This window comes from Scyliorhinus canicula, chromosome 7 (assembly GCF_902713615.1).
Source record: "Scyliorhinus canicula chromosome 7, sScyCan1.1, whole genome shotgun sequence".
NCBI lineage: Eukaryota > Metazoa > Chordata > Chondrichthyes > Carcharhiniformes > Scyliorhinidae > Scyliorhinus > Scyliorhinus canicula.
Genome location: NC_052152.1, coordinates 210949965 through 210971934, shown reverse-complemented (window position 1 = coordinate 210971934; position 21970 = coordinate 210949965). Strand labels below are relative to the sequence as shown.

The 21970-nt window shown below is 48.2% G+C and overlaps 1 protein-coding gene across 3 annotated transcripts in view; it reads left to right on the top strand.

Annotated features, from left to right (window-relative positions):
• LOC119969774 (short transient receptor potential channel 4-associated protein-like) overlaps positions 1 to 21970 on the top strand; it is a 119834-nt gene that overhangs the window by 16789 nt on the left and 81075 nt on the right. For 2 of the 3 annotated variants that reach the window (XM_038803850.1, XM_038803848.1), the window contains exon 2: positions 18111 to 18242. In XM_038803850.1, the coding sequence (XP_038659778.1) occupies positions 18111 to 18242 (132 nt within the window). Of the gene's footprint in view, positions 1 to 9966; positions 9987 to 18110; positions 18243 to 21970 lie in introns of those variants that run through there. The other variant, XM_038803851.1, reaches the window with a different exon arrangement.

Genomic DNA, 21970 nt, shown 5'->3' with positions numbered 1-21970 from the left:
TTAGTCCCTCTAAATTAATCACTTTCAAATATATCAGCTCTCTTTGAAACCTCCCATGGAATCCACCTCCACCACTCTCCCAGGCAGCACATTCCAAATTCCAACAACTCTTGAGTAAGGACGTTTCTCCTCGTTTCACTCCGAGCTCTCTTGCTGAACATCTTGAAATTGTGACCCCCTAGTCACTGACATACCAGCTAGTGAAACAGAATATCCTTCTTTACCCTTTCAAAATGGTTTAAATTTTAAACACCTCAATAATGCCGCCTCTTGATCTTCTCTGGCTCCAAGGAGAACAAGCCCAACCTTTCCTTGTATCTAAAACTCCTCATTGCTGGTGTCATTCTAGTAAATCTCCTCTGCAGACTCTCCAAGGCTTCAACATCCTTAAATAAGATGCCCAGAACTGAACACAATACTCCAAATGAGGGCTGAGCAATGATTTGTAAAGGTGTGGCATCGTTATTGGTGGCATGGCGGCACAGTGGTAGCACTGCTGTCTCACAGCTCCAGGGACCCAGATTTAATTCCGACCTCGGGGCGACTGTGGAGATTGCACTTTCTCCCCGTGTCTGCGTTGGTTTCCTCCTGGTGCTCCGGTTTCCCTCCCATTAGTCCAAAGATGTGTCAGGTTAGGTGGATCGGCCATGCTAAATTGGAGTTATTAGGTTACAGGGAAAGGGTGGAGGTGTAGCTCCTTCCAAAGGCCGTTGCAGACTCGATAGTCTGAATGGCCACCTTCTGCACTGAAGAGATTCTATGATCTCCTTGCTTTTATACTCTATGGCCTCTATTTATAAACCCAGTGATGCTATAAGCCGCCTTAACTGTTTCAACTTACCTGGCCACCTTCAGAGAATTATGTACTTGAACCTCGGAGTCCGTTTGCTCCTGTACCTCCCCTCAAAGTTGTACGATTGAGCCTATGTTATCTCCCCATGTTTCTTCTCCAAAATGCATTACCCTCACATTTTTGCTGCATTGAAGTTCGTCTGCCAGGTGTCTGCCCATTTGCCCAACTTGTCAATGTCCCTCTGAAGTCACTCAGCGTCATCCTCACAATTCACTATTCTCCCAAGCGTAGTATCATCTGCAAATTTAGAGATTTTGCCCTCAACACCCACTTCCAATCATTTACATAAATCAGTAAAAGCATGGGTCCCAACACTGAGCCCGGGGGAACACCACTTTCAACTCGTCTCCAGTCTGATGAAATGCCCATCTATACCTTCCCTCTGTTTCCTATCTCTGAGCCAACTTCTAATCCGTACTGTCAAGGACCCATCAATCCCAACATTTTAATTTGCTAACCCAACCTACCATGTGGCACTGTATCAAATGCTTTCTGAAGTCCACATGTACAACAACCACTGCCTGTGTCACCTCTTCAAAGAACTCATTTAAATTTGTCACCATGTCCTGTCCTTGACAAAGCTGTGTTGACTGTCTTGGCATTAACTTACATTTTCTCCAAGTGTATATTTATCTCATCCGTATTATGGCCTCCCATCAGTTTTCCCACTATTGATGTCAAGCTGACAGGTCTGTAGTTTCCTGGGGTATCCTTTGCCCCTGAGACAAACGGCGTCAGATTACAATCCTCCAGTCCCATCCCCTGGGACTAATCCTGTGTTCAGAGAGGCCTGAAAAATTTCTGTCAATGGCTCCGCAATATGCTCCCTTAGCGCTCTCAGCAATCTAGGGTGCTTCCCATCATGGCCTGGCGACTTCTCTACCTGGAGTGCTGCCATGCTTTATATCACCTTGTCTTTTTTTTTAAATTTAGAGTACCCAATTCATTTTTTTTCCAATTAGGGGGCAATTTAGTGTGGCCAGGGCAGCACGGTGGCCTAGTGGTTAGCACGCTGCCTCACAGCACTGAGGTCCCAGGTTCGATCCGCTCTGGGTCACTGTCCGTGTGGAGTTGCACATTCTCCCGTGTCTGCGTGGGTTTCGCCCCCACATACCCAAAAATGTGCGGATAGGTGGATTGGCCACACTAAATTGCCCCTTAATTGGAAAAAATAATTGGGTAATCTAAATTTAAAAAAAAAATTTAGCGTAGCCAATCCACCTAGCCTGCACATCTTTGGGTTATGGGGTGCGAAACCCACGCAAACACGAGGAGAATGTGCAAACTCCACACGGACAGTGACCCAGAGCAGGGATCGAACATGGGACCTCGGTGCCATGAAGGCAACAGGGCTAACCCACTGCGCCACCATGCTGCCCTTTTAGCACCTTTTCTTTATCTCTCACTATACTGCTCAGTTGCTCAACACCCACATTTTCAACTGGGCCATTGTCACCATCTTCTAATTTGGTAAAGACCGAAGTAAAGTATTCATTTTAGTACCACTGCCATACCCTCCGCTTCAGTGAGCGTTTACCCTGCTTGTCCCTTATGGGCCTCACTCTATCCTTCACTAATCATTTACCATTAATATGCTTGAAGAACATTTGCTATTTGTTTTAGCACAGCCTGTAATCCTTTCCTCATGCTTCCTCTTCGCCTTCATGATTCCAGCCTTAGCCTCGCTCCTGCATTTGAAATGCTCTGGATAAAAGCAAATTACTGCGGATGCTGGAATCTGAAACGAAAGGGAAAATGCTGGAAATCTCAGCAAGTCTGGCAGCATCTGTAGGGAGAGAAAAGAGCTAATATTTCGAGTACAATGACTTTGTCAAAGCTAGCTTTTTTCCCTTTCGTTTGAAATGCTCATCCTGATTTCTATTGCTATTATTATTCTGGCATGCATCACCTGCCTCTTTTTTTTTCTTATTTTATCATCAATATCCTTGTCATCCAGGGAACTCTTAGCTTTGGATACCCCTTTTTATTTCTCATGGGTACGTACCTAGCTTGCACCCTGTTCATCTCTCCTTTGAAAGTCTCTTATATTCATCCACTGTTTTATCCACCCAAAATGCATTTCCAGTCACGTACTCCAGTTCAACTTTTAAATCCCAAATATTTGCCCTTTTCTTGTCTGGATTTAATCCGTGACTGATTTTAAAAATCCTTTTCCAACTTAACATTGAATCGCAACATATTATGATCGCTACTTCCCAACGGCTCCCCCAGCCTGACGTTCTCCACCTGCCCTGCCCCATTCTCTAGGACTAGATCCAGCATAGCTTGCTCCCTGTTAGGACTGGAAATGTACTGTTCCAGAAAGTTCTCCTGCACACACTGCATGAATTTCTCTCCTGGTCCCACACTCTACCTGTTTCCCAGCCTACCTTTGGGTAATTAAAATTCCCACCCATCACAACTCTACTAGCCCCACAGGTTTCCATAAACTACCTAGAAATGCTCTCATCCTGTCCACTATTTTGGAGATCTACAGTAAATACCAAACAAGCTCACCGTTCCCCATTTCTCACCTCCAACCATTAGATTCTAATTCAGGAACTGCATCTCGTTCAAGAGCTCTGATACTATTTTTGACCAAGATTGCAACACCTCTTCCCTTTTTACCCACCCAGTTCCTACTAAAATCCGCATAACCCAGGATGTTAAGTATCCAGTCCTAATCTGGCTTGAACCATGTTCGGTCAATGCTACTGTGTCATATGTCCCTCGAGCAATTTCTGCTTCCAGTTCCCCAATTTGTTCAATATACTCCATGTATTTATATACATTTTAACCCTGCCTATATCTCTTGCCCTTTGGGAGGCGACCGTTTCTTTGTTCACTGTCAACACTCAAGCCTTCCCTCACTTCCCTATTCCCTATCTGCTCTCTTTTACCCTCACTGACACAATCCTCCAAGACACACATTTACCTCCCTGATTTGCCTTTGCCTAAATGGTGAAGCTCGTGGTACAGGTACTATTTCTGAGATTACTACCCTGGAGGTCCTACATTTCAGCCGACTCCCTAACTCCTGAAACTGGTCCTGCAAGACCACCAAACTGTCCCTTCCTATGTTGTTGGTTCCACATGAACCACAACCGTTGGTTGTTCACCCTCCCTTTCCAGACGTTTGTCCAGCTGATATGTTATGTCCCCGAACCCTTTCACCCAGGAAGCAACAGACCAAACGGGATTCACGATCTATGCTGCAAACTGGACTGTCTATCCCTCGAAATATGAGTCACCCACTACTACCACCTTTCTAACCTGCAGACCAGCCTCCCCTTCTTTTCTCAGAGTAGCCTCAGGCACCACGGTAGTACGGTTTTCCCTCGAATCATCTATGCCTGATTCAGTTGTGTTGCTCACTTCATAGGCATCTAAAATTTCATTACATGTTAGACAGCTCCTAGGGGTCCTGGGTTTCCTGGACTGCTGTCTCCTTTTTGAAGAATTGTCACCCGCTCTCCTGCCATCCCTTACACCTTGGACTGCCTATTATGATGTGGAGTCACCACCCTCGAGTACGACTGTTCCATAAACCCCTCTCCCTCTTCTATGATGGGCATTGAAGAGAGTCGCTGATCCAAATCAAGGACCGCTATCGTCTGGCACTTTTTGCAGATATGACTCTCCTAGATATCTTGTGGGTCCAAAACCTCACACATCTTGCATGCCATACATATCACAAGCTTCCAAGAGACCCTGTCATCTTTACTGATCTTCTCGCGCTCTTTTCAGTCACTCGACTCCTCTCGCTCTGTTTCGATCACCCAGTCCCCCTCGCGCTCTTTTCCATCTGTAGTGGTGTGCGTGATGGTTTTTTTTTTAGACCATATGTTGAGGTACCAACCAGAGAACAGGCTATTTTAGACTGGGTACTGTGCAATGAGAAAGGATTAATTAACAATCTTGTTGGGAATGTACGACCATAATATTACAGAATTCTTAATTAAGATGGAGAGTGAAGTCATCAAATGAGGGTCCTGAATCCAAATAAAAGGAACAATGAGGGTATGAGACGTGAATCGGCAAGGATAGATGGGGAATCTTACTGAAGGGGTTGACGGTGGAGAGACAGTGGTTCATATTTAAAGAACATATGCCATGAATTCCAGCAATTATTCATTCTTGTCTGGCACAAAATAAACAAGGAAAGGTGGCTCGAGAATGGCTTACAAATGAAATGAGGGATTATAGTAAATCCAAAGAGGGAAGGCATTGCCAGAAAAGATGGCAAACTGGAGGACTGGGAGAATTTTAGAATTCAGCAAATGTGGATAAAAGATTTGATCAAGAGGGAAAAATAGAGTACGAGTGTAAAATTGTAGGGAACGTAGAAACTGACCATAAAATCTTCCATAGCTATGTGAAGAGAAAAAGATTAGTAAAGACGAATAAGGTCCCTTACATGTGAAGCCGGAGAAATTATAATGGGGAGCAAAGAAATAGCAGAAGAATTGATCATGCGCTTTGGTTCTGTCTTCACAACAGAAGCACAAAGAGGCCAGAAATGTTAGGAAACCAAAGGTCTAGTTCCAGGGAGAATTGAAGGAAATCCGTACTGGTAAGAAAAGGTGCTTGAGGAAATTAATGGGGTTAAAGGCTGAAAAATCACCTGTGCCTATTAATCTAAATCCCAGAGTATTAAAGGGAGTGGCCCTGGAAATATTGATACATTGGTCATCTTCCAAAATTCTATAGGCTTTGGCTCAGTTTGTACAGATTGGCGTGGAGACAGGTGCAACAAGCAATTGGGAAGGCCTTCATTGCCTGAGGATTTGAGTTCAGGATTGGGATATTTTACTGCAGTTATGCAGGGCCTTGGTGAGAACGCACCCTGGAGTATTGTGTGCAGTTTTCGAGTCATGGAGGTCCACAGCACAGAAAAGGCCCTTCAGCCCATTGTATCTGTGCTGGTCAAAAATATCTAACTATTCAAACTTCATTTCTCAGCATTTTGCCCCATAGCCTTGTGTACCTGGCATCGCAGGTTCACATCTGAATACTTCTTAAATGTTATGAAGATCTCTGTCCCCATCACTCTTTCAGGCAGCGAGTTCACCCTCTGCTTCCTGCCACTCAGCCAATCCTGGATCCAATTAGCCAAATTTCCTTGGATTCCATGGGTCTTACCTTCGCTATCAGTCTCCCATGTGGGAACTTATCAAAAAAGGTTTTCCTCACCCCCTGCAAACCTCCTGCCCCGGGTCATTGAACCTTCCACCAAGGGGAAAGGTTTCTTCCTGTCTACTCTATCTATAGCTCTCAATTTTATACATCTCAATCATGTCTCTCTCCCCACTCCTCCATCCTCTATCTCCTGCTCCAAGGAAAATAACCCTGTCTATCCAATCTCTTCATAGCTCAAACTCTCCAGCCCAGGCAACATCCTGGTAAATCTCCTCTGCACCCTTTCCAGTGCTATCATATCCCTCCTATAATGTGGATTCCAGAACTGCACACAATAATCTAGCTGTGGCCTAACCAACAGTCCCGCATAACCTCCCTGCTCTTAAACTCTTTGCCTCGGCTAATAAAGGTGTGTTGACTCTGCACTCTCCCTATTTACTTCTTGAATGGGTCCCACTGTTCTGTCACAGATTTACTTAAAAGTGTCCGCTCCCAGTCCACTCTGGCTAAATTATATCTGACCTTATTAAAATCAGCCTTGCCCTAGTTTAGAACCTTAATTTCAGGCCCATCCTTTTTTTAAATACATTTAGAGCACCCGATTATTTTTTCTTCCAATTAAGGGGCAATTTAGTGTGGCCAATCCACCTAGCCTGCATATCTTTGGATTGTGGGGGCGAAACCCACGCAGACACAGGGAGAATGTGCAAACTCCACACGGACAGAGTCCCAGGATCGGGATTCAAACCCGGGTCCTCGGCGCCACAGCCTAGTGCTAACCACTGTGCCACCGTGCTGCCCTATTTCAGGCCCATCCTTGTCCTTTTCCAAAACGAGCTTGAATCTAACAGAGTTGTGATCACTGTCTGCAAAATGCTCCCCCACTGATACGTCAACCACTTTCCTGGCTCGGTTACGTAAATTAAGTCCAAGACCGTCTCCTCTCTTGTAGGATCTTCTACGTACCGGCTTTAAAAGTCCCCTGACCGAGGAAAATGTTCTGCCATAGAGGGGGTGCAGCGAGGGTTCACTAGGCCGGGTACTGGGTTGGTGGGACTGTTCTATAAGGAGGGATTGGTGCGATTGGGCCTAATTCACGAGTTAAGGATGAGGAGAGCTGATTGAACGTGTCAAATTCTAATGGGGCTGGACAAAGTGAGGGCGTTTCCCCTGGTTGGGGAATCTAGAACCAGGGGACATAGTCTCAGGATACGGGATGCACTATTTAGGACTGAGATAAGGATAAATGTCTTCACTCAAAGGGCAGTGAACCTGTGGAGTTTTTAAGGCTGTGGAGACCAAGTCACAGTGTATTCAAGAAAGAGTGCCGTGCTAGACTCTTCGACATGTCCTTTTTATGATGATTCTTATTGAGATAGCATATTTCCTGAAACCATCTGCCAGATGATCAGTGCTGGACACCTTTAAACTTCTTAGTTTGTAGATGCCCTGGCCAGCCAAACTCGGTCAGTGCGGATAGTCATTTCCATAACCCAAAAACAATGGACGCCATTAAGGTGAGATATCTCTGACTCCAAGCTGATATGCATGTAAAAGGGTCTCTGACTGCTGGGGAGACCATGGGATAGTGGGCATTGTCTCTGAACTAATGGAATGCTGCCAGGAGCAGATTCAAATCCCACCATCGCATTCAAAACAAGTCTGGAATTACCCAATAACCATTTGATTCACTAATGTCATTTAGGGAATGAAATATGCCATAATTTCCTGGTAGTTCCTCATCTGACTGTCGATCCACAACGATGTGGTGGATAACTGGCCTAGCAAGCCACTCACCTCAAAGGCATCATTATTGGGTGATGGCAGTTATCTTGTGCAGTTACCATGTTGTCGTCGTGGGTTTGTGTTTTATATTTGTAGTCTGTGGGTTTTGTGGTTTTTCATATTTCGTAAAGTCCAGTCGGAGGGGATTTCTTCACTTGCTAAATTTGCTGATGATACAAAGATAGATAGGAAAGTAAGTATGAGGAGGACATAAGGAGGTTACAAAGGGACGTGGGTAGGTTGTGAGTGAGCAAATGGAACATAATGTGGGGAAATGTGGAATTGAGAAAATGTAGAATTGTCCATTTTGGCAGGAAGAATAAAAAATAAGCTTATATCTAAAAGGTTTGAGATTACAGAGCTGTGATATTCAGGGAACCTGGATGTCCAAATGTATGAATCACAAAAGCCTAGTATTATAGGGACAGCAAGTAATTAGGAAAGCTAATGGAGCATGGTTGTTTATTGCGGGAGGAGTTAAATTCAATATAAAAGTAAAGAGGGTTGTGGTTCAATTGTACAGGATACTGGTGAGTCCACATCTGGAGTACCGAGTATGGGATTACTCTCCTTCATTTAAGGAAGGATGTAAATGCATTGAATCAATTCAGAGAAGGCTTACTGGACTCGTACCTGGATGGGTGGGTTGTCTTATGAGGAAAGGCTGGAGAGGCATACCCTCGAGTTTAGAAGAATAAGAGGCGACTTGATTGAAGCCTTTAAGATCCTGAAGGGTATGACAGGGTGGATGTGGAGAGAGTGTTTCCCTTTTTAGGGAGAATCTAGAACTGGGGGTCACTGTTTAAAACAAGGTGCCAATCCATTTAAGGCAGAAATGGGGGGAAGTTTTCTCCCTAAGCCTAGTGAATATTTAAACTCCCTTCCTCAAAAGGCAGTGGGAGGCAGAGTCTTTATATGTTTTTAGGGGATTGTACAGGTCAGCAATGATCTTATTGATGGCGGAACAGGTTTGAGGGGCGAGTGGCCTCCGAATTAGTACGCTCATGTGAATAAACTCCCCTCTGTCACATACCATTCTGACTTGGAGCTATATTGCAGCACGATAGCACAAGTGGATAGCACTGTGAACTTCACAGCGCCAGGGTCCCAGGTTCGATTCCCTGCTAGGTCACTGTCTGTGCGGAGTTTTGCACATTCTCCCTGCAGACAATAGTGGTGAAATGGTTATTAGACTGCTAGAAGTGTACAGTGGTGTTCCCAGGGGTTAGTGTTGTGACCTCGAAATCTCACTTTCCCCGACCCCTTAAGCCCTGATTAAATCGCAAGCCACTCAACACCTTCAGAGCATAAGAAGCAGGAGGAGGCCATTCAGCCCCTCAAGCCTGCTCCACCATTCAATGAGATCATGGCTGATCTTGCTCAACACCATTTTCCTGCTCATCCCTCCGTATCCCTTGATGTTTTTAATATGTAGAAATCTATCGATCTGTGTCTTGACACACTCTGTGACGGAGCCCTCCACAGCCTTTGGGGCAGGGACTTCCAGAGATTCACCACAGATCTGAGTGAAGAAATTCCTCATCTCTGTCCGAAATGCCTACCCTTTATTCTCAGACTGTGCCCCCTGGTCCTAGACACACCAGCCAGGGGAAACATCCTTCCTGCATCTATGCTGTGGAATCAGGCAGGACTCTGGCTGTTTGAATGAGATCAACTCTCATTCTTCTAAACTCCAGAGAATAAAGGCCCGGTCTTTTTAATCTTTCCTCGGAGCACAATCCCAGAAATAATTTAGTGAGTCTTTGTTGCACTCCCTCTGTGGCACGGACATCTTTCTCTGGTAGGGAGGCCATTACTCCAGGTGTGGGCCCCAAGGCTCTGTATAATTGCTGTAAGATAATTTAACTCCTATATTCAAATCTTCTTGCAATAAAGGCCAAAATACCTTTTTTAAAATTAATTTACAGAATGCGAGTGCTTCTATTGCCCATCCCTAATTGTCCTTGAGAAAGTGATGCTGAGCTGTCGTCTTGAACAGCTGCTGTTCAGGTACACCCAAAGTGTTATTAAGGAGGGAATTCCAGGTTTGACCCAGTGACAGTGAAGGAACGGTGAAATATTTCCAAACCCGGATGATGAGTGACTTGGACTGGAACTTCCAGGTGGTGGGGTTCCCATGTGTCCACTGCCCTTGTCCTTCGAGATGGTTGTGCTCGTGTGCTTGGAAGGTGCTTTCTAAGGAGCCATGGTGAGTCCCCAGAGTGCATCTTATAAATGATACACGGCTGCTGACTGTTTGTCGATGGTGCAGAGATTGAATGTTTGTGGAAGGGGTAGTAATCAAGCAGGCTGTTTTGTTCTGGATGGGTCGAGCTTCTTGAGATTTTGGAGCCGCATTCATCTAGGCAAATGGAGAATATTCCATCACACTCTTGACTTGCGCCTTCATAGAATTATCATAGAATTTAAAGTGCTGAAGGAGGCCATTTGGCCCATCGAGTCTGCACCGGCACTTGGAAAGAGCACCCTACTTAAGCCCATGCCTCCACCCTATCCCCTTAACCAGTAACCCCTAAATGGCTAATCCACCTAACCTGTACATCTTTGGACTGTGGAAGGAAACCGGAGTACCTGGGGGAAACCCTCGCAGACACGGGGAGAAAGTGCAAGCTCCGCACAGACAGTCGTCTGAGACCAGAATTGAACCCGGGACCCTGGAGCTGTGAGGCAGCCGTGCTAACCAATGTGCCACTGTGCTGCCCACTTGAACTCCCCTTAAAGCGTTGTTGCATCCGTCTTACAATTCACATTCCCACCAAGTTTTGTGTTATCAGCAGACTTGGAAATATTATACTTTAGTTTTACCCTACTGATGATTACAAAGTATTGTTGCAATAGTAATCCTGCTCAGTACGGGAGGAACTGCAGGTTCAGACATTTGGTGTATGTGATTGGCTGAGGAGCCAATGGTGCGAAGCTACCATCTGTGGGATTATGACTGAACGCCTCTGAGTCAGAATCCCGCCTAAAAGTAACGATACCCTAGCGCCGCGGATCAATTGTTGGCCTGGGATAACCGACTCCGGCCGGTGCGGAGTGCCACTCTATACTGGACTGGAGGGCGGCTGGATGGGCGCCGCCTCTCTCCTATAAACGCCCACATGTTCATGGGGAACCTGGTGCTAAAATATTCGTAGACGACCTGATTCTGGCTCAGGGTTTCGTACATAGCAGAGCAGCTATCTCGCTGCGATCTATTGAAAGTCATCCAAATCATTGTAAACTCTGGCCCTATCTGCTGACACAAGTTTGCCGTCACTATCCATTCTCCCTTGTTATATACCCACTAGACACTGGCCACAGCACAGTTCAGGTGTGGGCCATTCCAATGGTGCCACTTCTCCCACACCAGTCTTGAGCTACGTATTTATCTCTAGTCTTATTATTCTGTGTCAAGTTGCACGTGGCTCAGGTAATGACCCAGAGATTATGACCTTTTGCTTTTTTTCATTTTGTGCCTAGCTCCACATATTCTCCATGCAGAATCTCTTTCCTAGTCGTACCCAGATCAGTGGTACCAACATAGCCAATGACCACTGGATTCCTCCCTGCTCACTGCAAGTTCCTCTTCAGTCCTCCACAAAACGGCTGAACCCAGGCACTGGCAGGCAAAACAGTGGTCTGGACTCCTCCACTGCAGAGAGCAGTATCTATTCCTCCTGACTACACTGTCATTTCTCATTGACATATTCTTCTTCACTCCCGCTTGAATGACATTCCTCACCATGATGCCAGGTCGGTATGCGCATCCACCTTGCAGTCCGTTTCCTCATCCACTCAGTGACAAGCATCTCTTAACCTGTTGGCAAAATCAGAGTCTGAGGCCCCTCCACCACAGCATGTTGGTTCCCCTTACCCTGCCTTGCTCACAGTTTACATTCTCCTGTCCTTGACCACTGATCAACATTAGATTGCCAACATTTCCCCCACTCTCTACCCATCCATAAACAGAAGGTGTCTTTTTAAATTCTGATGTCCTCCTTAATAAATGGTGGCGTATTTTCCCCAACCCATTAATTGGGAATGCAGTGAACTCTGGTGAGTAAGCGTGATTAATTGAAATGGAGGTTGAGGCGGACTTCCGGATGCGGCTATGCGGAGCTAAGCTGCATGTTCGGCAGCTGCCGCTTTAATAGGACTTGTGGGGCTCTTTTAAGGGCCCCAAACGGCGCTGATTCGACGATTCCCGGTGGATAAAGGAGTCTGGAGCAAAACCCCCCGGGATTTATGGTGTGACTTGAAGTGGGGCGAGGAGAAAAACGGCAGCAGCTCCCCTGGAAAAGCGGGGGAAGGTGGACAAAATGGCGGCCGGTGGAGCCCCTGAGGAGGGGAGGCAGTGGGCGGAGGAGCAGCAGGCGGCCCTTCTGAGCTATTTTACGGAGCTGAAAGGGGAGTTGTTGGAATCCCTGAAGGTGACGACGAGTAAGCTGCTGGAGACCCAGACAACCCAGGGTGCAGCGATACTTGAGTTGCAGCAGCAGGCCTCTGAGCGCAAGGAGGAGGTTTCGGCCCTCGTGGGGAAGGTGGAGATACACGAGGCGCTTCATAAAAAGTGGCAAGATCGGTTCGAGAGATGGAGCTTCGGTCACGGAGGAAGAACCTGCGGATCCTGGGCCTCGAGGAGGGGCTGGAGGGGTCGGACCTGCCGGCCTATGTGGCCGTGATGTTGAACTCGCTGGTGGGGGCAGGGATCCTCCATCTGCCCCTGGAGCTGGAGGGGGCCCACAGAGTACTGGCCAGGCTGCCTAAAGGCGAATGAGACCCCCGCGGGCGGTGCTGGTGCGGTTCATCGGTTCAGTGACCGGGAGTGTGTTCTCCGATGGGCCAAGAAGGTGAGGAGTAGTAAGTGGGAGAATTTCGTAGTGCGTATCTACCATGACTGGAGTGCAGAGGTGGCCAGCGAGAGCCGGGTTTAACCGGATGAAGGGGATGCGCCATGGAAAGCAGGTGAAGTTCGGCATGTTGCTGCCTGCGCGCCTGTGGTCACCTACAAGGACCGGCATCACTACTTTGAGTCCCGGAGAAAGCGTGGGCCTTTGTGCAGGCTGAAAAGCTGGACTTCGAACTAGAGATTGGGAGCTGTGGGAGTTTTTCTATTTCTGTATCATTGTTTGTGCTGTAGCGGGTTATTTTGTTTGTTTCTGTTTTTTCTCTCGCTTTCGGACGATGTGGGTTATGGTTTTGTGTTCTAAGGGGGGTACTGGGGTTTGTGGTTGATATGTGTCGTTGTACGGAGTTGGTGGTTGGGTTGGGACTGCGGTTTGCGAGCTGCGTTGGTGGGATGGGGCAGTGTGAAAGCGGGGGCTTTTCTCTGGTTTCCCGTGCTGTGGGACGAGGGGGTGGAGCTGGTGGCGAGGGGCGTGGTTATTAGACCGGGTTACCCGCGCTGAAGCGGTGCCAAGGAGCTGATGCAGGGGAGGAGGGGGGACCTCATATCGGGAGGGGTCGGAGTTAGAGCGGGAGCATCCGGGGTCAGCACAAGTCAGCTGGCCCACAGAGTACAGTGGAGGGAGAGTCGTGGCTAGGAGGGGTCCTAGCCTTGGGGGTGGGGGGGGGGGGGGAAAACCGGGTTGCTGCTGGATTGGCCAGAGAGGAGTTGTGCGGGTCGGGGTGAGGTTCTATCGCCGTGGGAAACTGGCTGAATGGGTGCTGGCCAGGGGCGAGCAGTCGATGGGGCTATGGCTAGTCGACGGGGGGTGGGGGAGCGGGGTGCCCCCTGATCCGGCTGATTACGTGGAACTGATGGGTTTGACTGGGCCGTTTAAGCGGGCCCGGGTGTTTTTCGCATCTGAAGGGGCTGAAGGGGACGTGGCCATGCTCCAGGAGACCCACCTGAAGGTGGCGGACCAGGTCCGTCTGAGGAAGGGGTGGGTGGGCAGGTTTTCCCACTCTGGCTCGACTCGAAGAACCGGGCGGGGTGGCGATCCTGGTAAGGGGAAGAGGGTGGTGTTTGAGGCGTCTGAGGTTGTGGCTGATAGTAGCGGCAGCTATGTGATGGTGAGCGTAAGCTGCAGGGGGAGAGGGTGGTGTTGGTTAATGTGTACGCCCCAAATTGGGATGATGCTGGTTTCATGAGGCGTATGTTGGGCCGCATTCCTGGCCTGGTGGTGGGGGGGGGCTTGATCATGGAGGGGGGGGGGGGGACTTCAATACAGAGCTGGATCCCCTACTGGATCGTTCTAGTTCAAGGACAGGCAGTAGGCTGGCGGCGGCCAGGTGTTGAGGGGGTTTATGACCAGATGGGAGGAGTGGATCCCTGAGGTTCGGGAGGCCGAGGGCTCGGGAGTACTCTTTTTTTTTTTCTCCCATGTGCACAGGGTTTATTCCCGCATTGATTTCTTTGTTTTGAGTAGGGGACGGATCCCGAGGGTGGAGAGGCCGAGTATTCAGCTATTGCGATTTCGGACCATGCTCCGCATTGGGTGGATTGGAGATGGGGGAGGTGCGGGACCAGCGCCCGCTTTGGCGTCTGGACGTGGGGTTGTTGGCTGAATGAGGGAGGTGTGTAGGAGGGTTCGGGGATGTATAGAGAGATACCTCGAGGGTCAATGATATTGGGGAGGTCCAGGTGGGATGGTGTGGGAGGCTCTGAAGGCAGTGATTAGTGGGGAGCTGATCTCCATCCGAGCCCATAGGGAGAGGACGGAGAGGGAGAGACTGGTGGAGGAGCTGTTGAGTGTGGATAGGAGGTACGTGGAGGCCCCGGAGGAGGGATTGCTGGGGGCGGGGCGTAGCTTGCAGGCCAAGTTTGATTTATTGACCACCAGAAAGGTGGCGACACAGTGGAGGAAGGCGCAGGGAGCAGTCTATGAGTATGGAGAGAATGCGAGCAGGATGCTGGTGCACCAGCTTCGTAAGCGGGACGCGGCTAGGGAGATTGGTGGAGTGAAGGATAGAGATGGGAATTTGGTGCGGCAGGGGGCAGAGGTCAATGAGGTCTTTAGGGACTTCTATAGGGAACTGTACCGGTCGGAACCGCCGGCGGTGGGAGGGGGAATGGAGAGTTTTTTGGACAGGCTCCGATTTCCAAGGGTGCAGGAGGAGCAGGTGGAGGGACTGGGGGGCGCCGATCGAGTTGGAGGAGCTGGTCAGTGGGATTGGACATATGCAGTCGGGGAAGTCGCCGGACCGGATGGGTTCCCGGTTGAATTTTGTAAGAAATATGCAGACCTGCTGGGCCCCCTGTTGGTTAGGACCTTCACCGAGGCATGGGAGGGGGGGTGTTCTGCCCCCGACGATGTCTCGGGCGCTAATTTCCCTGATCCTGATGCTGATAATGACCCCTTGCAGTGCGGATCATACAGGCCGATTTCACTGCTGAATGTAGACGCCAAGTTGCTGGCGAAGATCTTGGCCACTAGATTAGAGGACTGGGTGCCGGGGTGGTACATGAAGATCAGACGGGTTTGTCTGATCTTCATGGGGAGGCAGCTGACACTAACGTGCGAAGGCTGCTAAATGTGATAATGATGCCGGCAGCAGAAGGAGAGGCGGAGATTGTGGTGGCATTGGATGCGGAGAAGGCCTTTGACAGGGTTGAAGTGGGGGTACTTGTGGGAGGTGTTGGAGAGGTTCGGGTTTGGGGTGGGGTTTATTAAATGGGTGAGGTTGCTGTACGAGGCCCCGATGGCGAGTGTAGCGACAAATGGGAGGAGGTCCGAGTACTTCAGGCTCCACCTTGGGACGAGGCAGGGCTGCCCCCTGTCCCCCTTGCTTTTTGTGCTGGCAATTGAGCCTCTTGCCATGGCTCTCAGGGAGTCGAGGAGGTGGAGGGGTTTGGTGCGAGGTGGGGAGGAGCACCGGGTGTCGCTGTATGAGTACGACTTGCTGTTGTATGTAGTAGGACCCGGTGGGGGAAATGCGGAGGTGATGGAGATTCTTGCTGAGTTTCGGGAGTTTCTCGGGATATAAATTGAACTTGGACAAGAGTGAGCTGTTTGTCGTACACCCGGGAGATCAGGAGGAGGGGATTGGTAGGCTCCTGCTAAAGAGGGCAGTGAGGGGTTTTAGGTACCTGGGGGTTCAGGTGGCTAGGAGCTGGGGGACTCTGCACAAGCTCAATTTTACTAGGTTGGTGGAGGCAGATGGAGGAGGAATTTAAAAGGTGGGACATGCTGCCGTTGTCGTTGGCGGTACAGTCCGTTAAAATGATGGTGCTTTCCAAGGTTTTTGTTTCAGTGCCTCCCCATTTTCGTTCCGAGGGCCTTTTTTTAGGAGGGTGAACAGCAGCATTCTGGGATTTGTTTGGGGCGCACGGGACTCCGAGGGTAAGGAGGGTCTTTTTGGAGTGGGGCAGGGATAGAGGGGGGCTGGCGCTACCCAACCTCTCTGGGTGCTATTGGGCGGCCTTGGTGAACTGGAGGAGAAGTTTGAGCTCCCCCCGGGGAATATGTTCAGGTACCTTCAGGTCAAGGTGTTTGCTAGGCGACAGGTGGAGGGGTTCCCTTTGCTGCCCCTGCGGGGGGTAAGGGATAGGGTGCTTTCGGGGGTGTGGGTCGGGGATGGGAAGGTTGTCTGACATCTACCAGTATGCAGGAGGTGGGGGAGGTGTCGGTAGAGGAGCTGAAGGCTAAGTGGGAGGTGGAGCTGGGGGAGCAGATTGAGGCGGGGACGTGGGCGGACGCCCTGGAGAGGGTGAACTCCTCCTCTTCATGTGCGAGGCTTAGTCTCATCCAGTTCAAGGTGCTGCACCGGGCCCACATGTCCGGATCTAGGATGAGTAGGTTCTTTGGGGGCGAAGACAGGTGCGTCAGGTGTTCGGGGAGTCCAGCGAACCATGCCCATATGTTCTGGGCATGGCTGGCACTGGAGGAGTTCTGGAAGGGGTGGCGAAGACGGTGTCGAGGGTGGTGGGATCCAGGGTCAAGCCAGGCTGGGGACTCTCGATATTTGGGGTTGGGGTGGAGCCGGGAGTGCAGGAGGCGAAAGAGGCCGATGTCTTGGCCTTTGCGTCCCTAGTAGCCCGGCGGAGGACCTTGCTGCAGTGGAAAGATGCGAGACCCCCAAGCGTGGAGACCTGGATTAATGACATGGCGGGATTCATTCAGCTGGAGAGGGTCAAATTCACCCTGAGGGGGTCAGTACAAGGGTTCTTTAGGAGGTGGCAGCCTTTCCTCGACTTTCTGGCTCAACGATAAGGTACTAGGTCACCAGCAGCAAACCGGGGGGGGGGGGGGGGGGGGGGGGGAGGTTTTTTTTTTAGGGGGATAGTGTTTAAGTTAATTTGCTTATTGTTAATTTATTTTGTGTTGGGGGGGGGGGGGGTGGGTTTGTGATATGCGTTGTGTGCGGGCTGCCGGGGGATGTTTGTTACTATATTGTTATTATTGTTTTGTGATAGATATTTTTTCAAAAATTCCAATAACAATTATTTAAAAAAAAGGAAAATGGCTGGTTGAAAGCATGAGGATGAGAAGCTGCTTGGAAAGCAGTGAGGATATCTCATTGAGACAATTTCTATGATACTTACATGGCCTGTAGAGATTGAGGATTTAAAATGAGGTGAGAGGAATGGAAGAAATGAATGAAAAAAAATGAAAATCACTTATTGTCACGAGTAGGCTTCAATGAAGTTACTGTGAAAAGCCCCTAGTCGCCACATTCCGGCACCAGTTCGGGGAGGCTGGTACGGGAATCGAACCGTGCTGCTGGCCTGCTTGGTCTGCTTTAAAAGCCAGCGATTTAGCTCAGTGAGCTAAACCATGTTGAAGAGAATGTATCAGAGGAATGGGGGATAGACAGTGGTGTGAGTTGATGAGAACCATGTTTCCACCTAGGAGGTTTTGGCAGGCACAAGTGGTGGAAGGTCTAGCCTGGTATAGACTTTATTTCGGGAATGCTTTCATCAGCCCTCAGCAGGTTACTGCCAAGGCCATGATATTGATAAAAGCATCCACAGTCATGATGGCCAAGGGACCTTGTTCAAAAGTAAACAGACATTGTGGAGGAATTGTGGAAAATGGCAGGAGGGACAATGAAGGAGGATATTTGAAATAAATGCAATGAAGTGCCTGTCGATATTAACACCTCCTCTCTTTTCTCTCTCTCTTCCCCCCCCCCCCCCCCCCCCCCTTTCATGATGAAAGTAATTCCTCTTTAGAAAGTCACTTTTTGCTAACACAATACTCCACCTTACTGATTTCTGCTCTTTGCCCCACCCCAGTGAGCACAATAGGAGTGAGTGTAGAACTGTAAGAAAACTAGGAGCAAGACCTGGAGTTGTCGATTTAAAATAGATTCTTGTGAAACCCTAAACCTAAATTAAATGTGATTGCTAGCTTTTTTTTATAACTGACATCTATCCTTTTTGCAGATTCCAGATTCTTTGCTGAGAGAGAGGGACAAAACTGCGAAATGGAGATGGAATCCCACATCTGGTGCAGAAATTATACTCAAACAGCCAACCCACAATGACGGGCTTTTGCTGTGCCATGGTATTTTGAAGGTCAGTACTAAAGATTGGGTGTGCAGGACACTTGAGTAAGCCGACAGCAGCAATTACATCATCACCCAACCCTTCTTTTTCTGAGTGAAAACTGGCCCAATGATATCATCACTCCTAATCATCTAATCCTGCCATTCCGTTGATCATTCTGCTTGCTCTCCTGAACCCTTTCAACAGCTGTAATAACTTACCTGTGGTAAGCAGAACTTTACAGGTTCAAGATGCAGTCGGCCAATCATTTACCAAGCAGCAGGATTTACCTCTCTACTTCAGCTCACTGTTAACTTGGTGCAGTGCAATCACACTAGAATGTGATCCACCATTTCCAACCGCTCGTTGTTTCAGTAATGGCTCACAAGCCCACGGGCACCGCTGAAACTCCTGCCTGTGGTTCAAAGCATTGTGCAGTAAGTAATGTGGTCTATTAAATTGTGCAGTGCAGTGCCACCTATTGCAGCTAGAAGGTAAGGACATCTACAACAATGATAGGAAAAGGCTACAGTGCATCTTGGCAATCAGAACAGCCTCTTTGTTGTCTTTTCTGTGTGAAAACATGGCAAATGAAAAGAGTAGTGTCACAATAGTCAATCTGGGACTATGATAGATAATTGTTGCAACAAGAAATCCTGTGTTTGGGAGCAGGCCAGCTGAATCCATCTGTGCTCGCTCTCCCCTTCATCATCTTTTATGCTGAAGCACCATCCCATGCCACACACGGATGGTTCTTTTGCTGCCTGACTGAATGACCAGTTTACTTCAGTTTTCTGAGGCTAGACTTTACATTAATCCTGAGTAGTGAGTTCAGCAGAAAAACTAATTACCATTTTTGGGTCCATTGATAATGAGTTGCATAGTTTAATTCCTTTAGTTAAATGTTTGTGTAGGAAAGTTCTAGGGTACTCTATTCCAATGGAATCAGAATTATATAAACTTGCAGAACAGAAAATGCCATTTGACACCACCCATGGGGTAGCTCTTTGAAAGAGCAGTTGAGCTTGATCCCACGTGGCCATTTTCTGTTTGTAATCATCCTCATCTTCAACTACCTGTTTCTCTCCTGAAATTATTTTTTGAACCAGCTTGCATCACCTTTGCAGTAGTGTTCCAACTCCCCACAGCTGAGTGTGGGAAAACATTCTCATTTACCTTCTCCGTCTTTTTTTCCCCAAAGGTTTTGCACCTGTGATTCCTCGTTATTGACCTACTTGCAAGAGGAAACAATCTTTACTTGTTTTTAAATATTTTGTTCCATCTTTCTTACCTCATCAAAACATCTCATTTCGGAAATCTCTATTAAGTCACTCCTTAACCTTCTCTGTTCCAATGAGAACAGTCCTCAAATATTTCTGAAAGAAGAAACATGCTGTTGTTTGTCGTCTTGATCTCATCAGAATAAATTTGCATGAATACCAGTTTTAAAGGGAGCAATTTGTACTGCATGTGAAGAGAGTGCTGAATGGTAGAGGTGTTGCCACAGAATACACCAGGGAACAGTTAACTGCCCAGTTTTAAAATTAAACCATGCTAGTTGACTCTAGTCAAGGCATTGCTGTGAGGAATGAACCAGGGAATGACGGCAAACTTTACTTTTTTGTTTAGTTGAAAAAGGCACAATGTGTGGACATACTCCTTCCGTCTGCAAAGGACAAGGCCCTTGTGTTTGAATATATGTAGCTTCGAGCACGTATAAGTGAGCCACACTGCTAATCTTAAATTTGTTAGTGTAATTCCTAGCGCAAACCCGGGATTGTTTAGCAGTGATGTCCAATCATGGGATCACATCTAATGTTGGATGTTTGAGTTTTCCAAGCACAGGCTGGTTGCGAATGGTCAGCACTTTGCCTGCTGTGAACAGCTGAAGGGACATGCTGTTTGATATGATCCGCCACCCTACATACCAACCTCGCACTGGTACTGAAATCCGTATACCACATTACTCATTTGTGTGATGGGTAGAAAATCCTTGCGGCTTGACGGCAGCAACCTGTCAGTAAAGAATAGCACTCCTGCTACTCCATAGTAATAGTGTGAGACAGCTAACTTCACATGTCTAAACATTTTGAACAACACCTTAAACTTAAAAGAGTTATTCTGAGGTAGATGGGCATTTTGCAGGTGGCGGAGGTGATTAAGAAGGCATATGGCATGCTTGCATTCATCAGCTGGAGCATTGAGAACAGGAGTTGGGAAATCATGTTGCAGCTGTATAAAACCTGGGTTAGGCTGCATTTGGAGTATTGCGTGCAGTTCTGGTCACCACATTATCAGAAGGACATGGAAGCTTTGGAGAGAGTGCAAAGAAGGTTCACCAGGATTTTGCCTGGTCTTGAGGGTGTTGGCAATGAGGAGAGATTGAATAACCTAGGATTGTTTTTACTGGAAAGAATGAGGCTGAGGGGAGATGTGATCGAGGTCTACAAAATTGAGAGACATAGACAGTGTGTATAGTCCGAAGTTTTTTCCAAGGGTGGAGTGTCAATTACAAGGACACACAGGTTCAAGGTGAGAGGGGGAAAGTTTAAGGAGAGTTGCAGGGTAAGTTTTTCACACAGTGTGGTGGGTGCCTGGAACATGCTGCCAGAGGATGTGGTGGAAGCAGCACATTAGCAACATTAAAGAAGCATCTGGATGGGTACATGAATAGGGAGGAAATAGAGGGATATGGACCAAGTAAGAGCAGATGGTTTTGTTTTAAGTTAGGGCATCATGATCGGCACAGGCTTGGAGGGCCGAAGGGCCTGTTCCTGTACTGTATTTTTCTTTGTTCTTTGAAAGTGGCAACCATAGGCCCATTCATGAGTTTATGCGATATACAGTGAGCAGTGATCTGATCAGGGTAGCCATATCTTTCAGAATGGATTTTAAGCACCTTACTTTAACATTAAGCTTGCACAGTGAGCAAATGGTTCAGGCCCTATTTACAAGGTTCCTGATAAGGCCGATCTTATAGTGCATGGAATTGTAGGAATGCAAACTGGATATTGGCCAGTGAAGGAAGGCTTGTGTTACCCTCTGGGCAACAGCATAGGGAGCCCATTGGCAGATTTTAAAAAAAATTTTTTATTAAGGTTTTCAAAAACATATCAAAAACATAAAATAATAGCAAGAAAACCGTATTAACAACACCAAAAATAAATAACACAATAACCCCCAAAACCAAACCCCCCCCCCCCCCCCCAAAGTCAAGGAAAGGCTGCCACTGCCTAAAGAACCCCTGTACTGATCCCCTCAGGGCAAATTTCACCCTCTCCAATTTGATGAACCCCGCCACATAATTGATCCAGGCCTCCATGCTTGGGGGCCTCGCATCCTTCCATTGAAGCAAAATCCTCCGCCGGGCTACTAGGGACGCAAAGGCCAGAACACCGGCCTCTTTCGCCTCCTGCACTCCCGGCTCCACTGCAACCCCAAAGATTGCAAGTCCCCAGCCTGGCTTGACCCTGGATCCTACCACCCTTGACGCCGTCCTTGGTACTCCCTTCCAAAACTCCCCCAGCGCTGGGCATGCCCAGAACATATGGGCGCGATTCGCTGGGCTCCCCGAGCACCTAGCGCACCTGTCTTCGCCCCCGAAAACCCTACTCATTCTCGTCCCGGTCATGTGGGCCCTATGCAGCACCTTGAACTGTATGAGGCTATGCCTCGCACAGGAAGAGGAGGAATTCACTCTTTCCAGGGCATCCGCCCACGTCCCCTCCTCAATCTCCTCACCCAGCTCCTCTTCCCAT